The sequence below is a fragment of the Cucurbita pepo genome, chromosome LG02, assembly GCF_002806865.2.
Source record: "Cucurbita pepo subsp. pepo cultivar mu-cu-16 chromosome LG02, ASM280686v2, whole genome shotgun sequence".
In the NCBI taxonomy this organism is placed as follows: Eukaryota; Viridiplantae; Streptophyta; class Magnoliopsida; order Cucurbitales; family Cucurbitaceae; genus Cucurbita; species Cucurbita pepo.
In genome coordinates, this window is record NC_036639.1 from 113265 (window position 1) to 132182 (window position 18918).

Below are 18918 nucleotides of genomic sequence, written 5' to 3' on the forward strand. Positions count from 1 at the left end.
TTATTATAGCGTATTAATATGTGTTATAATAGATGTCTGTACGTTACACAAATCATATATTGATTATATGCTATTTGTATTATTGTTGTTTGTAATCATTTTTTATTATTATTTATTAATATTAAAATATCATAGATTTACCATTTTTAATTTGTTGATACACATGACTAGGTATGTGACTGAGAGTCCTATCTCACCAAGTTGTATGTAAATGTATGTTAGAAGTCCGGATAATTATAAAATTTGCCAATTAACCTTCTTTGTGTGAATATGTGACGAGCAAATGATCTTTATATGGGAATGTTTAGAAGTGAAAAGAAATTCTTAAATAAGGCGTATGGAATCAAAATTTCATATTTTAAGTTATTTGAAATTATAGAGGTGAGGCGAGGGAGAGAAATGGATGACTCTCTTAACTCAAATTAATTCATAATTATGATAAAAAAAAAAAAAAAAGAATTCAACACATTGGATATGTAGTCAAAAAAATAGAGTCGCACATATCAGTGGATAAGGCCTTGTCTGGTGACGGCGTCAATGGAGGCCGGAGCCACCTCTGGGAAGCCGCTGCCGGACAAGGTGGGGGCATCGGTGCCGCCGCCCTGAATGGGCTTGGGCTCAATATGGCCCTCCACCCCATACCCCTTGTTTTTGTAGTCCTCCAAGTCCTTGTATTTCACGTAAGGACTGCTCTCCAGTGGCAGCAGTTCTTCCACCGAACCCTTGTCTTCTTCTGTTTCCCGCCTCATTTGCTGCTGCGGCGGCTCATGCTCTTCCATCTTCCACATTTTCTTCGCTCTCTCTTTCTCCTTCACCCTTTACTACTTATGCACCCTCTCATACCAATTACGTCCAATTCTTTCCAAAAATTCAGCTCTTTTTTTAACCTTTTTTCTTTTTTTTTTTTTACCCACTTGACCCGCTCTCTCCCCCCTTCTAATTCTAATTCTATAATTCTAATTCTAACCCCATTTGAAATACTAAAATTTGTAAAAAAAAATAAAATAAGTACACGTATTATGATGGAATAGTTGTTATTTAATTGTGATTAGTGATAATGTTGGTAAAAATTGAAGTGGCAGTTGAAGTTTGAAAATTAGCAATGATTGAGGAATGAGCCAGAAGATAGTGGGCATTGAATGCAGAAGGGACCCGAAGATGGAAGAAGAAGCCGTGTGTGTCGCTCAAGCTTTTGTGCCCAGAAACTTTTGCCTGGCTCTCCATGCTCCACCCGCCGCTTTCTTTCACCTATCGTATCCCCCAATATCTCCACCTCTTACACTCTTCTTCCTCCTCCTCCTCCTCCTGCACTTTTGGCTCCAACCTCATCAATGGCCACTCATCACGACACGCCGGAAACAAGGGATTCCAATACCCACCTTCTCCAGGAGCTTGAGGCACTCAGCCAAACGCTCTACCAAACCCACACCTCCTCCACTACTCGAAGAACAGCCTCGCTTGTTCTTCCTCGGACCTCTCTTCCTTCTATTCCCTCTTCTGAAGATGTGGGGGCCATCCACACAATCAACAAGCCCCGGTCCCGGCGTATGTCTCTCTCCCCATGGCGTTCCCGCCCCAAGCTCCATGACGATCATAACTCCCAATCCCAACCAAACAAGGTTTCTTCTAATCAGCCGGAGCTGAGGAAGTTGGATGAAGCCGCCCCCGAGAAGAAGGGGATTTGGAATTGGAAGCCTATTCGAGCTCTCGCCCACATCGGAATGCAGAAGATTAGTTGCTTGTTCTCTGTTGAAGTCGTCACCGTTCAGGGCCTTCCCGCCTCCATGAATGGGCTTCGACTTTCCGTTTGCGTGAGGAAGAAAGAGACCAAAGATGGAGCAGTCAACACAATGCCGTCTAGGGTTTCGCAAGGCGCTGCGGATTTTGAAGAGACATTGTTCCTCAAATCTCACGTTTATTGCACTTCTGGTAACGGAAAGCCTCTAAAATTCGAGCCTCGTCCGTTTTGGATTTACGCTTTCGCTGTAGATGCTCAAGAGCTTGATTTCGGGAGAAGTCCAGTGGATTTGAGTAAGCTGATTGAAGAATCCATGGAGAAGAGTAGCGAAGGAACGCGAGTTCGACAGTGGGATATAAGCTTCAATTTGGCGGGGAAAGCTAAAGGAGGAGAACTCGTCGTCAAATTAGGCTTCCAGATTATGGAGAAAGACGGAGGAGTTGGAATTTACAGTCAAGCTCAGCCGAAGGAATCCAAATCGGGAAAATCTTACGGGAGAAAGCAATCGAAGACCTCCTTCAGCGTTCCTAGTCCCAGATTAACTGCTCAAACCGAAGCTTGGACACCATCGCAAACAAGAGCGACAACAGATCATACAGGAATGGATGATCTGAACTTAGATGAACCAGCACCGATTCCGTCAACTCCCCCCTCCATTCAGAAATCAGAAGAACCGAATATTGAAGATTTCGATCTCCCAGACTTTCAAGTTGTTGACAAAGGAGTTGAGATTCAGGACAAAGGGGAAGAACTGGACAAAGAAGAATCTGAAAAATCCATGGAAGAAAAGTCGACTTCAAGCGAGGTAGTCAAGGAGGTTGTACACGATCAGGTTCATTTGAATCGATTGTCGGAACTCGATTCCATTGCACAGCAAATAAAAGCTCTGGAATCAATGATGGGAGATGAAAATCTGGGCAAAAACGATGAAGAATCCGATTCGCAGAGGCTTGATGCTGATGAAGAAAACGTAACAAGGGAATTTCTGCAGATGCTCGAGGAAGAAGACGGGGATGGCTCATACAAAAAAGACAGCAAACTCGATTACCCTGAAATTCGTCGTTACCAACTTGAAGAAACAGAGGATTCCTCTGAAATTGAATCCAAATCGTACCTTTCAGACCTTGGAAAGGGGCTGGGCTGCGTTGTTCAAACCAGAGATGGAGGCTACTTAGCCGCCATGAATCCATTAAACACCCAAGTTTCAAGAAAGGACATTCCAAAACTAGCGATGCAGATATCGAAACCATTCATTTTAGCCTCCACACAGTCGCTGAGTGGATTCGAGTTGTTTCAGAGAATGGCTTGCAGCGGGGTCGAGGAACTGAGCTCCAAAGTAATGGGATTGATGTCTACGGATGAACTGATGGGCAAAACAGCAGAACAAATAGCATTCGAAGGAATTGCTTCGGCAATCATTCAAGGGAGAAACAAAGAAGGAGCAAGTTCCACCGCTGCCCGCGCCATTGCTGCAGTAAAATCAATGGTGACCGCGTTGAGCACGGGAAGGAAAGAGAGGATTTCGACAGGAATTTGGAACTTAAACGAAATCCCTCTAACCATCGAAGAGATTCTAGCCTTCTCTTTGCAAAAGCTCGAAGAAATGAGCGTGGAAGCCTTGAAAATCCAGGCCGAAATGGCGGAGGAAGAAGCCCCATTTGACGTATCGGCTCTGAATGTGAAAATTGGAGGAAAGGATCAAAATCAAATGCACCCCCTGGATTGTGCAGTTCCGTACGAAGACTGGATGAATAAATTCAACTTCACTAAACTTGCAGGCCAATTGGAAGATCCAGAATCCATCACACTGGCGGTGGTGGTGCAGTTAAGAGACCCACTAAGGCGATACGAAGCCGTGGGAGGCCCTGTGGTGGGTCTGATCCACGCCAAGGAAGAAGAAATGGAAGAAAAATCAAGCAAATACGAAGAGGAAAGAAGATTCAAGGTGACGAGCTTGCATGTGGGTGGGTTGAAGGTGAGGGGGGTAGGGAAGAGGAACGCGTGGGACAGCGAAAAGCAGAGGCTGACGGCGATGCAGTGGCTAGTGGCGCATGGGATTGGGAAGGCGGTGAAGAAGGGAAAGCATTTATCATCCAAGGGACCAGATTTGCTTTGGAGCTTGTCGTCGAGGGCAATGGCGGACATGTGGCTCAAACCTATACGAAACCCAGATGTAAAGTTTGTGAACTAGAAGAAGAAGCCGTTTGAATTACGGTCAGTAGCGGTCACAGCGTAGTGAGTTCGTCGTGTGTTCATATTTTTATTATTTTCTACAGTTAATAATAAGAGAGAATTAGGAGCAATTGCATAGTTCATTTTGTATTTAGTTACAGAATTCAAATAACAATCTTATGTGTTAATGTTAGCAGTTCAAGTCAATTTTCAGATTACAATCGAGAATGCAATAAGGCAGAGAATTGAACGATTATACCAATTCAACAAAAGTACATATTTTTGAAAGTTCTGCCTCAAAACACAGAAATACATTCACTACTGATAGCCTACGGAAACAAGTCTGCACGCATTGATACTATACAGTAAGCGCCTCAACAACTAACTTCATGCGTTCTGCAGATAAAAAAAAACCAATGGCAAAAAGATGGTCCTATTTACAGCAAGCCTGCATTTTAAATACACAAATTTTAAATTTAGAGGAACCTGATAGATTGTTGGGATGGTAAAATGATTATCTTTATGAACACAGCAGAAAAAACCCTGACCTCAGGATTTCTGTGCTTCATCAGATGTTGATTGAACACCACCGATGGAACTTGGATGAGGTCCCGAGTTTGGAGGCTTTGACTCCCCAGCTTGGTGATCAGAAAAACTCCGTTCAACTTGTTCATCTGACTTGGATTTTGATTTAAAAGGCCTCTCAAACTCCTTGGCACTTCCAGGATCTATAAATAAATTATTCAGTTTCTGTTCCTGCGCAAAACGTAAATATAAATATTAAAGGGTGACTCTTAAATACAATTTAGTGGACAGGCATCATCACTTGAATAATTAATTTCATATGAATCTCGATCTAACCCAAGGCCCAGGTAACGGGAAATGAGAATAAATAATAATCATTTATCGTACAAACTGATGATTTTTAAGATGGGAGGGAAGAGGAACAACTTATTGATGTAGTGCGCCAAATGAACAATAAAAAATTTAATTAAGATTAAAACGTCCACTACACATCACAAGCGTTTAGATGTAAACTTCCTACGAGTTACCCGAATTTGAGGCTCTTTTCTGCATAATTCTTAAATCTCGTCCCAAAACCAAACTCCCCACCCCATTTCTCCCTCTAAATCAATAAATCAATAAATAAATAAATAAAAGCTTTTCCATTGTCTCAAGGATCCCTACAACTCTTTTTCTAGCTTCCTTTCTTAATAAGTTTATTATAAATACCATAATTAAATACCAAGAACTGCATGCGAATAATTCATCCAACAGATGCTGAGTTCTGTCCTTCTGTCGCTAGTATATCCCTAAATATGTACAATAAATACTCAGAACTAGAATGTATCTGGCATCCCCAAAGGGAACATTTATAAAACTTAACCCAATGATATGTAATTCTTGAAGGTTATAATTCAAATCATCAAGGAATACAATCCGTTCTCACATATAGGCAAAACCAGAAAGTTCATCTTTCAGTGATATTTGTGATTGCAGAAGAATTAAATTCATTTCATTGAAGAAAGTAAATCACAAAGGGTGAGAAAAGCCTCAAATTTAGACAAGGAAGATGCATTTAAAAAAGCACTTCAAGTTGGCACAAAAACAGTTTGAACAATAATTGCAAAGGACGTGCATATAACTTTCACCACCTAAGAGTAACAAAAGTGGGAGAATCCAAAAGCGGGAGAATCTCAGAAAAGGCAAGAGAATCTACCTTTATCCTAATAAAGCTATTCTATTTTTATCTAACCAAGTGGTCCTAAAAAGACTCAAATAATTGAATCCATAGAATCTTCTCCTTCTTGAAGCCGATGGGGTGTCCACCTAATGTGAAAGGGATTAAACTTGAAAGAAATAGATGAAATGCTTTTAATATCTTTAGGAAGGCCATCGGGCGCCGATTAAAAGAGAGGATAAATTGGTAAAATTCAAAAAAGAGGCAGAAGATGAAAAGGACTTGGCATTCGTCATTAGTTTTGTTATGCAAAACACCAACCAGGGGAGAGACCCGTCTTAAGTTGTCTACCTGAATATTGCTTCATTTTAGTTCCCCATTAACACGCAGCAATTGATACATATGAATTTAGTAACTTAAGGAATGAACATGAAGACACCACAGAAACCAGTACAAAGTATCAGAGATTCAGAGGTACTCACATTCTGGAGTGCTTCCAGCTTTCTCTGCAGAGCCTCATGCTCAGCTTGAATACGGAAAGGAACACCATGCTTTTGGTACACGTTGTTCTGGGCTAAGTCTTCGTCAATATCACTAGCTGTTGTTGCGAAAGGATGGTTTGCAGGAATCCACCTAACTGAATCCGGGTCAACATCAGGAGGAATTGAATCTCCTTCCTTAAGAAACATGGTTGGCCTCTTCCACTGATATGCCCGGGACCTCCGTTTCTGATGAATACTTTGTTCCTCCTTGGTAAGTGTAACTGGGGCCAACCGATAAACCTTTCCGCACATTTCAACAGACGAGTTGCTTTTGTCAACCTTCACCAATGGGTTGTTAAAGGGATCGTTGTATTTTAAAGGCTTGGAACTGGAAGAAAAGATGATTATAGAGAAAACTATAAGAATATAATGGAAACAAGTAATACATAACATAACATGACATTTTAGCAAGTCGAAAGGACAAAGCATTCAAAGATTAATTCATACATGCCTCTTCTGTCAGATCTTAGCTGACCACGCCTGACAAGATCAGCCACTGATCCGGAGTGACTGTTCCCGGACTTCCCCATGAAATACACTCTTGCAACTATTGCTAAACAAGCAGTTACAATGAAAAACCCAATTGCAAGCCCATTTCCAGTACATTTGTTCATCTGGAACATAATGTGATAGGAGAGTAAGATATAGCAAGGTAACTCCAAAACAAAATATATGATTTGCGCTAAGAATGCGGTCACAAAAGTTTCGAGTTTAAAGAAAAGGACACAATACGTTGTTGCAAATTACATTTAATTCTTTGCGTTCAAAACTTGCATATGCTTATATCCAGTCCACTGATATTCCATCCCAAACCAATTTCTCAAAACCATTCATGATGCAATGCAGGTTCCAATCACGTAATACTCATGGACTCAAGGTCCATGACAATTTAGGAGACAGTTCTCCTTTCATTTGCGGTAAAGAGATGTAAATTGTGTATATAGCAGTTGAAGAGAATCATTACAAACGCCTTTCCCGAGAGGACCAAAAAAATAAAAAATAAAAAGATGTATTACCACGAAAACGCCTAGAGGCGAGGAACTAGTCATCTCCTTCATTTTCCCGATGAAATCTTTGGAAGCCACAGCCACAGAAGTACTCTTGACAACAATTTCATCACCTTCGACATTTCGGCCAGAATCAGTGCTCCCGGAACCCCAACTCGCTCTAATTAGAGACTTGCGACCCATTCCATGCCGATTCCAATTGAAATGCTCATACCTAATGCTAGTGCATTTATAACCAATTCCGAGTTCGAATATACCGGACAGTGCAGGAGGCTTTCGAGCCCATACGGATGGCTGCACATACGATCTAAAAAGTGAATAAACATGGCAGAGAACATTTCCCGACGAAATTAAGAGAAACATGATTAAAAGTAAGGAAGAAAGACAAGCGGAAGGCGATTACCTGGAAAGAACGAGAATGTAGCTGAAGAGTCCAATTGGAAGCCATTACATGTGCAGGAAGAAAACATACTGAAAGAAAGCCAAAGGGAAATTAGAATTTTGGAGACGGGAACGTGCAAAGAGGCGCCATAGCAAATGAACGAGCCGCGGGAGGATAGGGTTTCCAAGAATAGCTTTGCTTTTGGAACCAAATTGTATACAAATATATTAATAAAGCTCGACCTCACAAACAGAAACGGATCCGTGGCGCAATGGTAGCGCGTCTGACTCCAGATCAGAAGGTTGCGTGTTCGATTCATGTCGGGTTCAAATGTTTTAATTTTTCTCTAGTTATTAATTCTTTTATTATTAAAGCTACATTGTTATTTCTAAAGTTGTACCTATGCTAATGATGATGCCCATGTGATGACTGCCACATAATTATTGTATTATATATATATATGTGTGTATTACTTATCAGGATAAGTGGGATTGTGCCACGTACGCAGATGAAGTGGAAATTGAAACGAAGTGTAAGAAGCATTAAAGACATGATGATGCCCATGTGATGACTGCCACATAATTATTGTATTATATATATATGTGTGTGTGTATTACTTATCAGGATAAGTGGTGTATTTTATATATAAATATATGTACACTAGAGGGACGAATTTTGTTAAAGGACGCTAAAGAAAGAGAAAGAGGGAGAAAGGGCCGCAATATTGGAAAGTGTGGCGTTGGGGAATTAAAAAAAAAAAGAAAGTAAATAGGAATTAGGTTGGGGGTTTAACTGCAAATTGTTTGGATTACAAATACCAATTCACCTAATTCATTCCCATTTTTGGGTAACCCACATTTCCAGATCCCATTTTAAAAACAAGGGGCTACACATGCTTACCTACCTTTATTTATTTGTTCCATCAACACTTTTTTTCTTTTAAATTCCTTTTATTTTACTCCATTTTCCAAACATCTATTTTGCTATATATATATAAATATTAAACTATGTCATCAATTAACACATTAATGCTGATATCTCCCACAACACTGTGCGTGGTTAAAAGTGGGAGAGAAAAAGTGTGATAATGGGAAGGCAGAAAGAATGCATGTGAAATGGATATCTCACAAAGTTGAATTCCCACTCCAATGTGGAAAGAGGAAGAGAGAAAAAAGTGGGGTTTGTTTGATTTTGATTCCTTCAAACTTGCTATTATGAGTTCTTTTCCTACAAAAAATTCATTTTCTAAGCTTTTCTTATAATAACAATTTTATTTCTAAAAATATATATTCACTTTTTACATTAATTTTCACATCCCCTCATTCAATTCTATTCACACAACCAGAATGGTTTTCTTTTCAGATTCCTCGTCTATTTACTTTTTACAAAATCTGAAGACATAATGAAGTTTATGTTAAATGAAGTTGATAGTTATGATGATGGTGAGAGAAGGACAGAGCAGCAGCAGCAGCAGCAGCCATGGTCTGTTGCAAATTTTTAATCACAAAGGGAGCAGTTGCAGTTTGCAGGTAGAATGATTCCATTTTCAGAAGTTTTCGCATCCCACCACTTGGCTTGGGCGCAGGAAAGACAAAAATTGGCATTGTGAAGAGAGAGATGCAGGCAGAGGAAGCCATTTCGAGCTGAAAAATGCGAGCGATCCAAGATGCAAATAAACAATTCGCATCGACTGTTGTCAACATAAAACAATGTGCACCATCCACATGATACTACTAACACTGTTCCCCTTTTGATTTGAGCGCCTGCACTGTAAAATTATGCCGTCTCCGTTACGTTCCGAGGCTGAAAATCGACGACGATTTGAGGTCAATATTCATGATAGAACGTACCAGAGCGGCAGATTTCAAATTCAGGGAAATCGCCTCCGCTTACAATTTGAATACATCCACAACTTCTTGTAATTACATGAATTTTGATTTAGAAAGATATTTACAGCACGGCGGAAGTAAGGAACAAGAATCGCAGTAGTTCAAGAAAAACCTAGGCCTAAGGTAAGAACCTATTCCTCTTATCTTCTCCTTCATCTTTTACTCTGGATTCAGTCCCACCGTTCGAACTCGAGCTCGCAGGAAAACCGCCGCACTTCTGGCACTGACTTACCACCAGAATCTGACGGCATGAAGGACAGGAGGAGTGAGATCGGAACCACGTATCGATGCAGGACACGTGAAATCCATGGCCACACTGCGGCAGAACGCGGATTTCATCACCGACAACGAACTCCGCGAGGCAGATCGCGCAATCTGAGAACTGAGCAGCAAACTCCGCGGTGAAGGTGTACTTGGGAAGAGACCTCAGGATCTTCTTCTTGAGACCTTTGTTGGAGGCAGGAGGCGGAGGAGGACGAGTGGAAGCAGCGCCGCCTCTATCGCCAGCGAGGTGGCGTAGCCAGGCGCATCGAGCGACAGCAACGAGACCAAGAACGCATATCAAGGCGCAGAGAAGAGCGGCGAGGATTATGACGAAGTCGGAGTCATACCTCTCGGGCTCCACCGTGTCGGAGATGGAGGAGGAGTTGGCATCGGCGAGGTACCTAAAAGGACGCATTTGGAGCGGCGAGATGAGGGAAGAGGGTATAAGATAAGAGATGGGAAGAGCAGTCGTTTTAAATCAACTGTGAGCGTAACGTCTGTTGTTTTGAGGGGATTTGGGGGGTTTTATACTGGACACGGGAATCGGCTTTCGTTTAACCTCACTTCTAACAGCGTTTGTATAGCGCCACTACGTAAATTCATATATATATATATATATATATATATATATATCACAAAAAAGAAAAAAAAAAATTATGATACCCATTTGAAAAATAGCCCTTTCACCACATTGTATATTTACCTTATTTATTTAAATTTATATTTTTACCGCTGAAGAATATGTAATAATATTTTAAATTTTTAAAAATTATTTATACAGCATTATATTATATCTTTACTTATAAAATATTAATGCCCTCGAAACATGAGGATTCCTACAATGAGTTACATGTGAAATTATAAGCATCCATGTTGCTTTGAATCATGAGGAAGGACTGAATTCATATTCATCCAACAAGAACACACACACTCTCCCACTCCCACTCCCACTCCCACCTGAATGTCCTGTTGAGGCTCTCCTTCAAAATTAACGTTTTAGGGCAGAAATATGAGAAAACAGAACTCTTTAGTTTGGGTTCAGATCAGAAGAGGAGTCGGATATTAAATCAAAATTAGAAGACGTATGAGTTACTTCCTCTCCGTTTCAAATAATTTTTTTTGAAAGTGGAAGGAAGCATGAAAACATCCAAAACGCCACAAAATACTCATTTTCACTCACAACATGACAAATACCTGAAAACCGACCAAAAATTCAGTTTCGTATCAATAAAGTAAATAATGGAATAAAAACACAACCCTCCAACAACTAAAGCCTCTCCAATTCCAGTTCCAATTCCAACTCCTTAACCAAACCACTATCATTAGTAGTGAGCTAGAAACCCGCAAACACCATCAATCAATTGAGCAGCAGCTCGTGATCTGATCCGATACGATCAGATCAAATCAAATACGGAGCAAATCCTTTCTTCTTTTTAGGTAGTTGGATTTAGGTGCTACAAAAAGTAAGAACACCGCATCTCCCGCTCATTTCGTCCACATTACAACACAACACACTCCATTTCGCTCAATCTTTTTTAACCGGGTTCAACTTGGACTTGAATCCGAGGTTTGGGAAAACCAACAAAGTGTTGGTGTTGCGTGGACAAACTGTCTGTTGATTTGAGTCAGTATTCCCCTTTTCTTAAATGACCAAAAGGAAAACGTCAAGAAGAGGAGGAGGAGGAGGTTTCACAGAAAGGGGGTGGGAGCCCTGCGGCATCCCAGCAATGACAAGGCACTTTCGACCCATCAAGAAAGGAAAATCCCTCCACAAAATGTCACTTCAGACAATCATCCAATCCAATCCAATCCAATCCAATCCCCCTTGCCAGCAACACCAATTCATTGCGTCTCTCTCTCTGAAATTGACATCCACAACACTTGAAACTTCCGCTTTTTCCTTTTGCTGATAAAACAGTAACACTAATATACAAATAAGGCTGTCACGTTTTCCCTATCAGAGCCGCCCTCTACCTCTTATCAATTAATATCCAACCGGATTCAAAAGCTAAAGCAAGAGAGAGGGGGGCAGAGAAAAGGCGACACAGCCAAGGACCGAAGTAGAAATTTGGTGCGGGATCTTTTTGTTATATTTTAAAGGACCGTCACAATGAGTCAGTCGGGGTAAGATACGATACAAAATAACTGGTCTTAACATTTTCGTTCTATTGACAATAATCGCTCAAGGTTCCATTGAAAAACTCCCCCTACCCAAGAATAGGATGTGCTTCTCCTCGTCCTTCCAAAGGACTAAGTCAGCTAATGCTCAACTTCTTGTCCTGCGGGGGATCAAAATCAGCTTCTCGAATCAGGTCAGGCCCCACCTTTATCAGGCTGCACCACTTCTAAAAGCTCTATGTTCAATTCAAAAGTAGCTCCAGGCTGCCAATACAAAGCAGGATTACATGTACATCTGATAACCATACAACTCAAAAGTTGTCATCTTATCTCTATCTCAACCCTTCACGCACTAATTGGCATAAATAACATAAGTAAACCAAAGGGCACTTGACTTCACCATTTCTTGGATTCCTCCACTAATTACACTAGAATACCAAAAAGGGGCCAAATTATGGCTTTTGTCCATAAACTAGCTATGATTTTTTTAATTCCGCCAATACTTTTTTAAACTTTTGAAATATACCCTTTACAACTTTTTTATGGTTTCGGAATTGCTATTCACTTTAAAAGTACATTTGAAGTTTCAATTTTTCTCTTAAAGAATTTTTTATATTCTTATTCTGTCCTTGAAGTATATAGATCTTTTGGTTTGGTATTTTGTAAACTAAAGACCATAGGCAAAAAAAAGTAAACCAAATATATATGCGCATGTTTCATGATAAAAGAAAAAACATTTTCAATACAATGTTCCGAGATCAAATTCAATGATATGACAACAAAACCAAGGAGTTAGACCAGGGTTTTAATCCCATGTTTTCATGGGTTCACATGCAAATGTGATCATACAATTTTAAAAATAGTTGATCTGTCAAAAAGCCACGCATAAAAAATGAAAAAAAGGTAAATGATTGACTTACTTTAGTGGATAATTCGACACTAACTTTTACAACTTAATTTTTTTTTTTTAAATGCAATTTTAAAGTTTTAAAAATAGTTATTCTGTAAAAAAAAGTTGTGGATAATTGATCTGTCAAAAAAGTCACGCATAAAAAAAAGTAAATGATTGACATACTTTAAGTAGTGGATAATTATTGACATTTACAACTTAAATTCAGGGCCTAACTTTTTAGACCCGAGTTTTCATGCATTCACATGTAAATGTTACTAAATTTCAAAAATAGCTGATGGGTCAAAAAGTCAAACATAATAAAAAGGCAAATGATGGACTTACTTTATGTAATGGAAAAATATCACACTCGAGATTTCGATAATATCTACAACTGAAATTTAGGGACTTACTGGGATTTCATTCATTCCCTTTTGACCATATCCAGCCTCAGGGGGAACAATCACCGTTCGCTGCACAAAGAAGGAAAATGAAGTCAAAGAAATCCTCGCAAAAATAAAACGTAAGACTTGAGAGAATATAATGGGGAAGAAGAAGATTACAGTCAAATCAAGCATGTGCTTGTGCAAGTTTGGAATAGAAGAATGCACTTACCTTTCCCCCAACTTTCATCCCTTCAGTTATGGAGTACATTGCTGGTGGGGGTTTAGGTGCAGCCTGTGCTGAAAACAGACCATTTGGATTGTCCACAAAATCACGTTTCCTCTCCTTCCCGGGAGGGGCTCCTACTTTGAACTCATAAGGCTGATCAAACCATGGGTCAACATACATTAGAAATTGAATTCTCTAACTAATAAAGATGAATTTTAGATTACATCCAGACGCTTAGTTACTAGAATTGACCTAAAAGCTGAAGTTGTTGACTAAAGAAAATTTAATCCTATGATGTAGTTTCAATATTAAACATCACATTTGTACACACTCATTTTTTCGATAACAACTGATGAACGAAATCAAGTTCACATTTCAAGAACCTGGGCGATTATACGATTTCCAGCCAAGAGTTTAGATTCTCGACTTGACACAGCTGTAATCCCTCTATAGAGGCAATCAAAGTGAACCTGTAATAGAGAGCTAATACAGAGAAAAGTTAAAATTCAAAGACAGGCAAACACAGCTCTGAAAATGTCCCAAACAGATTACCTGTACTGTGGAACCCTTCTCAGCCACAGGACCCTTTCCCTCCTCGATATCATAGTACTTCAGTCCATTGGCTGCAATCAAAATGTCATCGCCAATGTGAATCAAAGAAAATGCTGCATAGAAATGTTCCTCATAATCCAGATCCTCCAACCACTAAAGTGAGATTTCGACGGGTTTTTTATTTTTTATTTTTAAATTTGTTATCAATAAACACAACAGATCCCTCTAAGTCCTGGAAACAGAATTGTACACTCCACGAGAAGCTCAACACGTAACGAACAAAACTCCCACTTCATTTCGGTTGATTATAAAATGTAGATACAGAATTTGAAGAATAGGTCGTAATTACTAATCAAGATTTCAGGATTTTCAACCAATTTGAAGTATTAAAAGGAAATTCAGAAGATAACGATACATGAAGGATTGAGACTACTAACGGCTGGTGAGATAGTCCTCGAGAGGAATAGTCTTCCTGCTCCTTCTCTCTCTTGCCTCGGACGACGGAGATACGGAAACAAGAGCGAGAGGTAGCGAGGAGATCAAAATTACAGACCTTCTTGAAATTGGAAGAGAAAACAATTCTTGGCTAGCATTTTCTCTTCTGTTGGCCGTAGATTGTGAACGAATTTGAGGAAGAAGGCGATGAATGGGACAAGAATCCAACCTCTTAGTTATGGCCACTGCCATGGCGGTTGAACTACGCAGAGCAAGTGTTCGTAAAGCGCCCACATTATATCCCTATCCACAAACGCTTGGCGGAATTTGATAAATAATATCTTTCACTTTAAATTTTTATTTTTAAAACTTTAAATAAAAGCCCGGGAGAAAGTTCCTTATTTGATGTTGGGCCAAAAGCCCAGAAAAAAGCGGGGCAAAAGCCCAGAAAAAAGCGGGGCAAAAGCCCAGAAAAAAGCGGGGCGTCGATAGGATTGACATCAGATCACAGGGCAGCAAAAAAGAGCTCAAGGGATTATCGTGATCGCAAAGCACGGAATAATTTCCTCAAGGCCATCGATATTATCGAACAAGAAAAATATTTTCCTAGTAATAATCTGTTTCCCGTTTCCCGTTTCCACGTTCACCTCCAAACCAAAACCGCACTCTCTCGCTATCTTCTGTTCATCTTTGGGACTCAACACAACGATGTCTGCTATATCCAATTCGTTGATTTTAACGAAAACCCCTCAACTCCAGTTATCAGCTGGTAATCCTCACTCTCTGATTTCTTCAGCATTTGATCTTGTGTTAGATTTTCGTTGTTAAGTACACAAGCTCCCCATTTGTTATTTCTTATCCTGTATTTTTTTTCTTGTATCGATTCAATTTTAGCTGTTGCTCTTGAGTTTCCTTTCCAATTTACACATCTTAGTAACACTTCTCTCTCCGGTTTAATTTTGGGGATGATCTTGTAGTGCGGGAGATTTAGGACTTGTGTTCTCGATTTTTCCATCGCGAAATGCCCTCATTTCCATCGGTAGATATCGGGTTTTCTTCTAATTTGTATATTGAGTTACAGCGAGCTTCAAATGTTAGTTACCTGCTACTTTTGACCATCCTCTTAGCTCATAAATCGGTTTTGTGTTCTATGTAGAAACGGCCTTTTCTAGGCGAAATTTGCGAGGGGAATGTGTATTTTCCTCCATTTTGGTTCCGTTTATGGTGGGCTGTTTATTCTTTCTTGATGATGTCTAAAGGCGCTATTAATCTTATCGTTTTTATTACATCGTGATGATGTCTTGATTTCCAAATTAATGAAATTTTTTGTAATTGTTGGAAGATTGAATTATGACTAGTAGGTAGTTGCTCTTATTTTCATAATTGGGAAGAACTAAGGAGAGTGCACATGTATGTAACCATAAATTGTATTTGTCTAAGTGTACTCTCGCCAATTTTCCTGCCAGGATCAAATCTGAAAACTGCTGATAAACGATTTGGGAGTGTCTCCCCTACCCGCTTGTTACTCAATCCTGGTTGGGTGGGAAAGGCCAAGCTTTCTACATTTAGGCGGCCACTTTCAGTTCAAGCTGCATATAGGTATAATCTTTGAAATCACTACTAAAACAATATGCCATTTAGTCATCTCATATTATAGCATTACAGTCTAGGGAGTCTATTTTTTGAAGAAATTATTATCGATCACTACGTTGAGAAACTATTTACGTGGTAGGAATGCATGTTTAGAATCTTTGTGTGGGTAGGCTTATCATTGGGGTGCACAATAACTGGAAAAGGAACTGCCGTGCTGAGCTGAACTGAATTTCTTAATCTCAGGTAGTCAACAACCATGAACATAACTAATTTTTAGCTGGTTCAAACAGATTTGCAACCAAAGGATGAGCCTGTTTGGTTTGCTATGCTCGAAACTGAGTCTCGTTGATTTGGTCAAAGACTGATCAAATCAACATAATGAAGGCATATAGGTTTCCTACCCAAAAGAAGGGGAAAAAATAATAATGAATGTATGTACTCATCCCATTTTAGATAACAAATTCAAATGAAACAGTTGTTGAATTTGATCTGTTTACTCTGTATGATTACGGTCTGGATTTGTGCCTCCCTATGAGATTTGGCCTTTTGCTCCTAAAATATTTTGGGGGATCAGTGTTTAGAGGCAAGGCCAACATTTTGTGGAATTGTAGTCCATTCTCTCCTTTGGTTAATTTGGAAGGAGAGAACAAATAGGATTTTTAAAGTCAAGGAGACTACGGTGGATTCTTTTTGTAATCGTGTACAACACTTAGCATTGTGGTGGTGTTCCAAACACACGAGCTTTTTTTTTGGTTGTAATTTTAGTCTTTTGATGATTACTAATGATTGGAAGGCTCCAATGGTCTATTTTCGTGAGGGGGATTTTTCTTCCCGCACTCAGGTTGTTTCTCTCTCTCAATCTGTCTATAAAGCATCATTCATCATCCCCAAGCCTAGATTGTTTCTCTATCTCTTTGTTTATAAAGCCTCATTTCTTATACCAAAAAATTACTAATTAATAAATAAACAATAACTCTTAGGGTTGAATAATGTCTAGTCTGTAACAATTGTTAATAAAGCTTTTCCGAGTGGAAACTAATAATAGTATTCCTATATGTTTCAAATGGACATAGCACAAGTTGATGTCTATTTTATTGTATATGTCTTGATGGGTCCGTCCTATATGCTTCATTTGAAATACTCTGACGGCAGTTTATTATGCACCTTGTGGCAGTGATGGTGGACGGTCAAGCAGTGCAGGCATTTTTATTGGAGGTTTTGTATTGGGAGGGCTCGTAGTTGGTACGCTTGGCTGTGTATATGCCCCTCAGGTTTTTAACTTTTTTCATCTCTTATCTAACCTCTAAATTGGACATATGGGAAATTTCACCTAGTATATCTGTTACTTGTGTGCTATGGTTACTATCTTAGGGAAGGTATGTAGAAATATGCACAACTATTGTCTCTGAGCTTCAAGTGCAGAATCCTCGTCTTGTTATGACTGAGAGTTGATCTTGTGTTTGAATTATAGATTAGCAAGGCACTTGCTGGAACAGACCGAAAAGATTTGATGAGGAAACTTCCCAAGTTCATATATGATGAAGAAAAAGCCTTAGAGGTGCAAAATCACTCATCTCTTTTTATTTGTTGCGAGTGATCTTGTGAATGAACATTTCATCTTCACTTGACATTCATTTACCCAATCGTGGATTTTATTCGTAACATTGCACTTTCTTCTTAAATACCATGAGTTGGCAGAATGATAATTGGAGCTTGGGAAAGAAAAGGGTTAAGAGGGAATGAGTTCAAATCATGTGGGCACCTACGTATGATTTTAAAATTCTGTTAGTTTTCTTGGCAACCACTTGAACTAGGATCAAGTAGTTGTCCCATGAGATAAGGTGGCTCGAACATTTGCAGATATAAAATAATAATAATAATAGTAATAAATATATATTTTTTCCAACCTTCATCAACTTCTCATCAAAGATGCTAAAATGTGTTCGTGTAACTTCAGTTTTGACAATTCTGCGTGGGGGTATTTGAATTTTGCATAAAATTTGTGTAGTATAAGGTCAAAAGAGTACATAAACTGGAATACGAATTTATATGTATGGATTTACTTATCCTGGGATACGAGTTTTCTAATTTATGGAGCACATAAACTCATATCACATGAATCTAAAACCTTAAATATCCCATCATCAATAATAGTGAAAATAANAAATATACAGATTACTGATTCAATTGCACAATTCAAATAAGCTTATCGACTAAATATCCCACTTTCATTTGGTTTTTGAGATATGGTTTGTCGGTATTTAGTTTAAAATATGACTATAATATGTTGTATGTATGTAGTCTAGAAGATTAGCAAGCTTGTGGATCAGGATAAGCAAATCTACACCCATCTAGATTATACAAAACTAATCTATGAACTAAACACAGGGCCCTTTCCAGTAGGATTTGTCTTAAATTTTTAGATAACAATATTTTGTTTTTGATTCTGGATTTTTTTCTTTTCAACTCTGAACTTTCTTTATAGAAGAAATACAATATTACGTGCTTTTCTTTAACAGTTCCTGTTCGGTTTTTGATGTGCGAACATGTACTTGCTTTTTATTGAAATTGCAGAAAACAAGAAAAGTGCTGGCACAGAAGATTGAACAGTTGAACTCTGCCATTGATGAGGTTTCTTCTCAGCTCCGCACAGAGGATTCCCCAAATGGAGTGGCCGTAAACTCTGATGAAGTTGAACCTGCCATTTGAAAGTATCGTTACCTTGGTTTTCACCGCCCACGATTCGGGGACTAAGAATAATAGTTAATTTTCTAGCTATTATCTTTGATTTTCTGTCTTAATACGTTTGGAACTGAACTTTGATGTGCATTACACATCATCGCGTAATGTGGTGCTATGATCACTCAGATGCTCCTTCTAAAGTTGAATAGTTTGTAGAAGAGCATTCTTGCTGTTTCCTACTTTGTAAACGAACAGCCATTGTTTTGTATTTGAAAATCACATATTTCATTCCTTCCTCTTATTTGCATTTTTTAACTTGTCTGGCAGTCTTAAGCCAAATGATCCCTTGTTGCTGGGGCGTC

The 18918-nt window shown here is 39.1% G+C and overlaps 5 protein-coding genes and 1 non-coding gene across 6 annotated transcripts; 3 read left to right on the forward strand and 3 right to left on the reverse strand.

The window, feature by feature from the left end:
- Window positions 1-969: 969 nt before the first annotated feature.
- On the forward strand, window positions 970-4315 carry LOC111788007 (protein PLASTID MOVEMENT IMPAIRED 1-like). Its single transcript, XM_023668138.1, has one exon. It carries the CDS (start codon window positions 1140-1142, stop codon window positions 3927-3929), a length of 2790 nt encoding a protein of 929 aa, XP_023523906.1. The 5' UTR covers window positions 970-1139; the 3' UTR covers window positions 3930-4315.
- LOC111788008 (protein MULTIPLE CHLOROPLAST DIVISION SITE 1) lies at window positions 4139-7705 on the reverse strand. The gene is made up of 6 exons (XM_023668139.1): window positions 7544-7705; window positions 7150-7434; window positions 6581-6747; window positions 6074-6461; window positions 4459-4666; window positions 4139-4358 (listed from the first exon to the last, which is right to left on the reverse strand). The coding sequence occupies exons 1-5, from the start codon at window positions 7586-7588 to the stop codon at window positions 4460-4462; spliced, it is 1092 nt and encodes a 363-aa protein (XP_023523907.1). The 5' UTR covers window positions 7589-7705; the 3' UTR covers window positions 4139-4358; window position 4459.
- A 74-nt stretch (window positions 7706-7779) lies between these two features.
- TRNAW-CCA lies at window positions 7780-7851 on the forward strand. The gene has a single exon. It is a non-coding gene; the product is annotated as a tRNA-Trp (tRNA).
- A 1328-nt stretch (window positions 7852-9179) lies between these two features.
- Window positions 9180-10263, reverse strand: LOC111787643 (RING-H2 finger protein ATL8-like). The gene has a single exon (XM_023667661.1). The coding sequence runs from the start codon at window positions 10088-10090 to the stop codon at window positions 9530-9532; it is 561 nt and encodes a 186-aa protein (XP_023523429.1). The 5' UTR covers window positions 10091-10263; the 3' UTR covers window positions 9180-9529.
- Window positions 10264-11728: 1465 nt separating this feature from the next.
- LOC111787480 (peptidyl-prolyl cis-trans isomerase FKBP18, chloroplastic) lies at window positions 11729-14614 on the reverse strand. Its single transcript, XM_023667453.1, has 6 exons — window positions 14284-14614; window positions 13847-13917; window positions 13678-13764; window positions 13298-13447; window positions 13096-13155; window positions 11729-12057 (listed from the first exon to the last, which is right to left on the reverse strand). Exons 1-6 carry the CDS (start codon window positions 14531-14533, stop codon window positions 11989-11991), a joined length of 687 nt encoding a protein of 228 aa, XP_023523221.1. The 5' UTR covers window positions 14534-14614; the 3' UTR covers window positions 11729-11988.
- Window positions 14615-14884: 270 nt separating this feature from the next.
- LOC111785280 lies at window positions 14885-18857 on the forward strand. Its single transcript, XM_023665689.1, has 5 exons — window positions 14885-15050; window positions 15748-15880; window positions 17049-17145; window positions 17346-17432; window positions 18449-18857. Exons 1-5 carry the CDS (start codon window positions 14990-14992, stop codon window positions 18581-18583), a joined length of 513 nt encoding a protein of 170 aa, XP_023521457.1. The 5' UTR covers window positions 14885-14989; the 3' UTR covers window positions 18584-18857.
- The last annotated feature ends 61 nt before the right edge of the window (window positions 18858-18918 follow it).

Bases quoted from the DNA above. Each gene is read 5' to 3' on its own strand.
- LOC111788007 (XM_023668138.1), top strand. From the start codon at position 1,140: ATGCAGAAGGGACCCGAAGATGGAAGAAGAAGCCGTGTGTGTCGCTCA.
- LOC111788008 (XM_023668139.1), bottom strand. From the start codon at position 7,588: ATGGCTTCCAATTGGACTCTTCAGCTACATTCTCGTTCTTTCCAG. The intron at 7,435-7,543 runs GTAATCGCCTTC...TCGTATGTGCAG, and splicing joins TACATTCTCGTTCTTTCCAG to CCATCCGTATGGGCTCGAAA. The intron at 6,748-7,149 runs GTAATACATCTT...ATTATGTTCCAG, and splicing joins CGCCTCTAGGCGTTTTCGTG to ATGAACAAATGTACTGGAAA.
- LOC111787643 (XM_023667661.1), bottom strand. From the start codon at position 10,090: ATGCGTCCTTTTAGGTACCTCGCCGATGCCAACTCCTCCTCCATCTCC.
- LOC111787480 (XM_023667453.1), bottom strand. From the start codon at position 14,533: ATGGCAGTGGCCATAACTAAGAGGTTGGATTCTTGTCCCATTCATCGC. The intron at 13,765-13,846 runs GTAATCTGTTTG...TCTCTATTACAG, and splicing joins AGAAGGGTTCCACAGTACAG to GTTCACTTTGATTGCCTCTA. The intron at 12,058-13,095 runs GTAAGTCCCTAA...TTGTATTGGCAG, and splicing joins AGGGAATGAATGAAATCCCA to CCTGGAGCTACTTTTGAATT.
- LOC111785280 (XM_023665689.1), top strand. From the start codon at position 14,990: ATGTCTGCTATATCCAATTCGTTGATTTTAACGAAAACCCCTCAACTC. The intron at 17,146-17,345 runs GTTTTTAACTTT...TTTGAATTATAG, and splicing joins GCTGTGTATATGCCCCTCAG to ATTAGCAAGGCACTTGCTGG. The intron at 17,433-18,448 runs GTGCAAAATCAC...TTGAAATTGCAG, and splicing joins ATGAAGAAAAAGCCTTAGAG to AAAACAAGAAAAGTGCTGGC.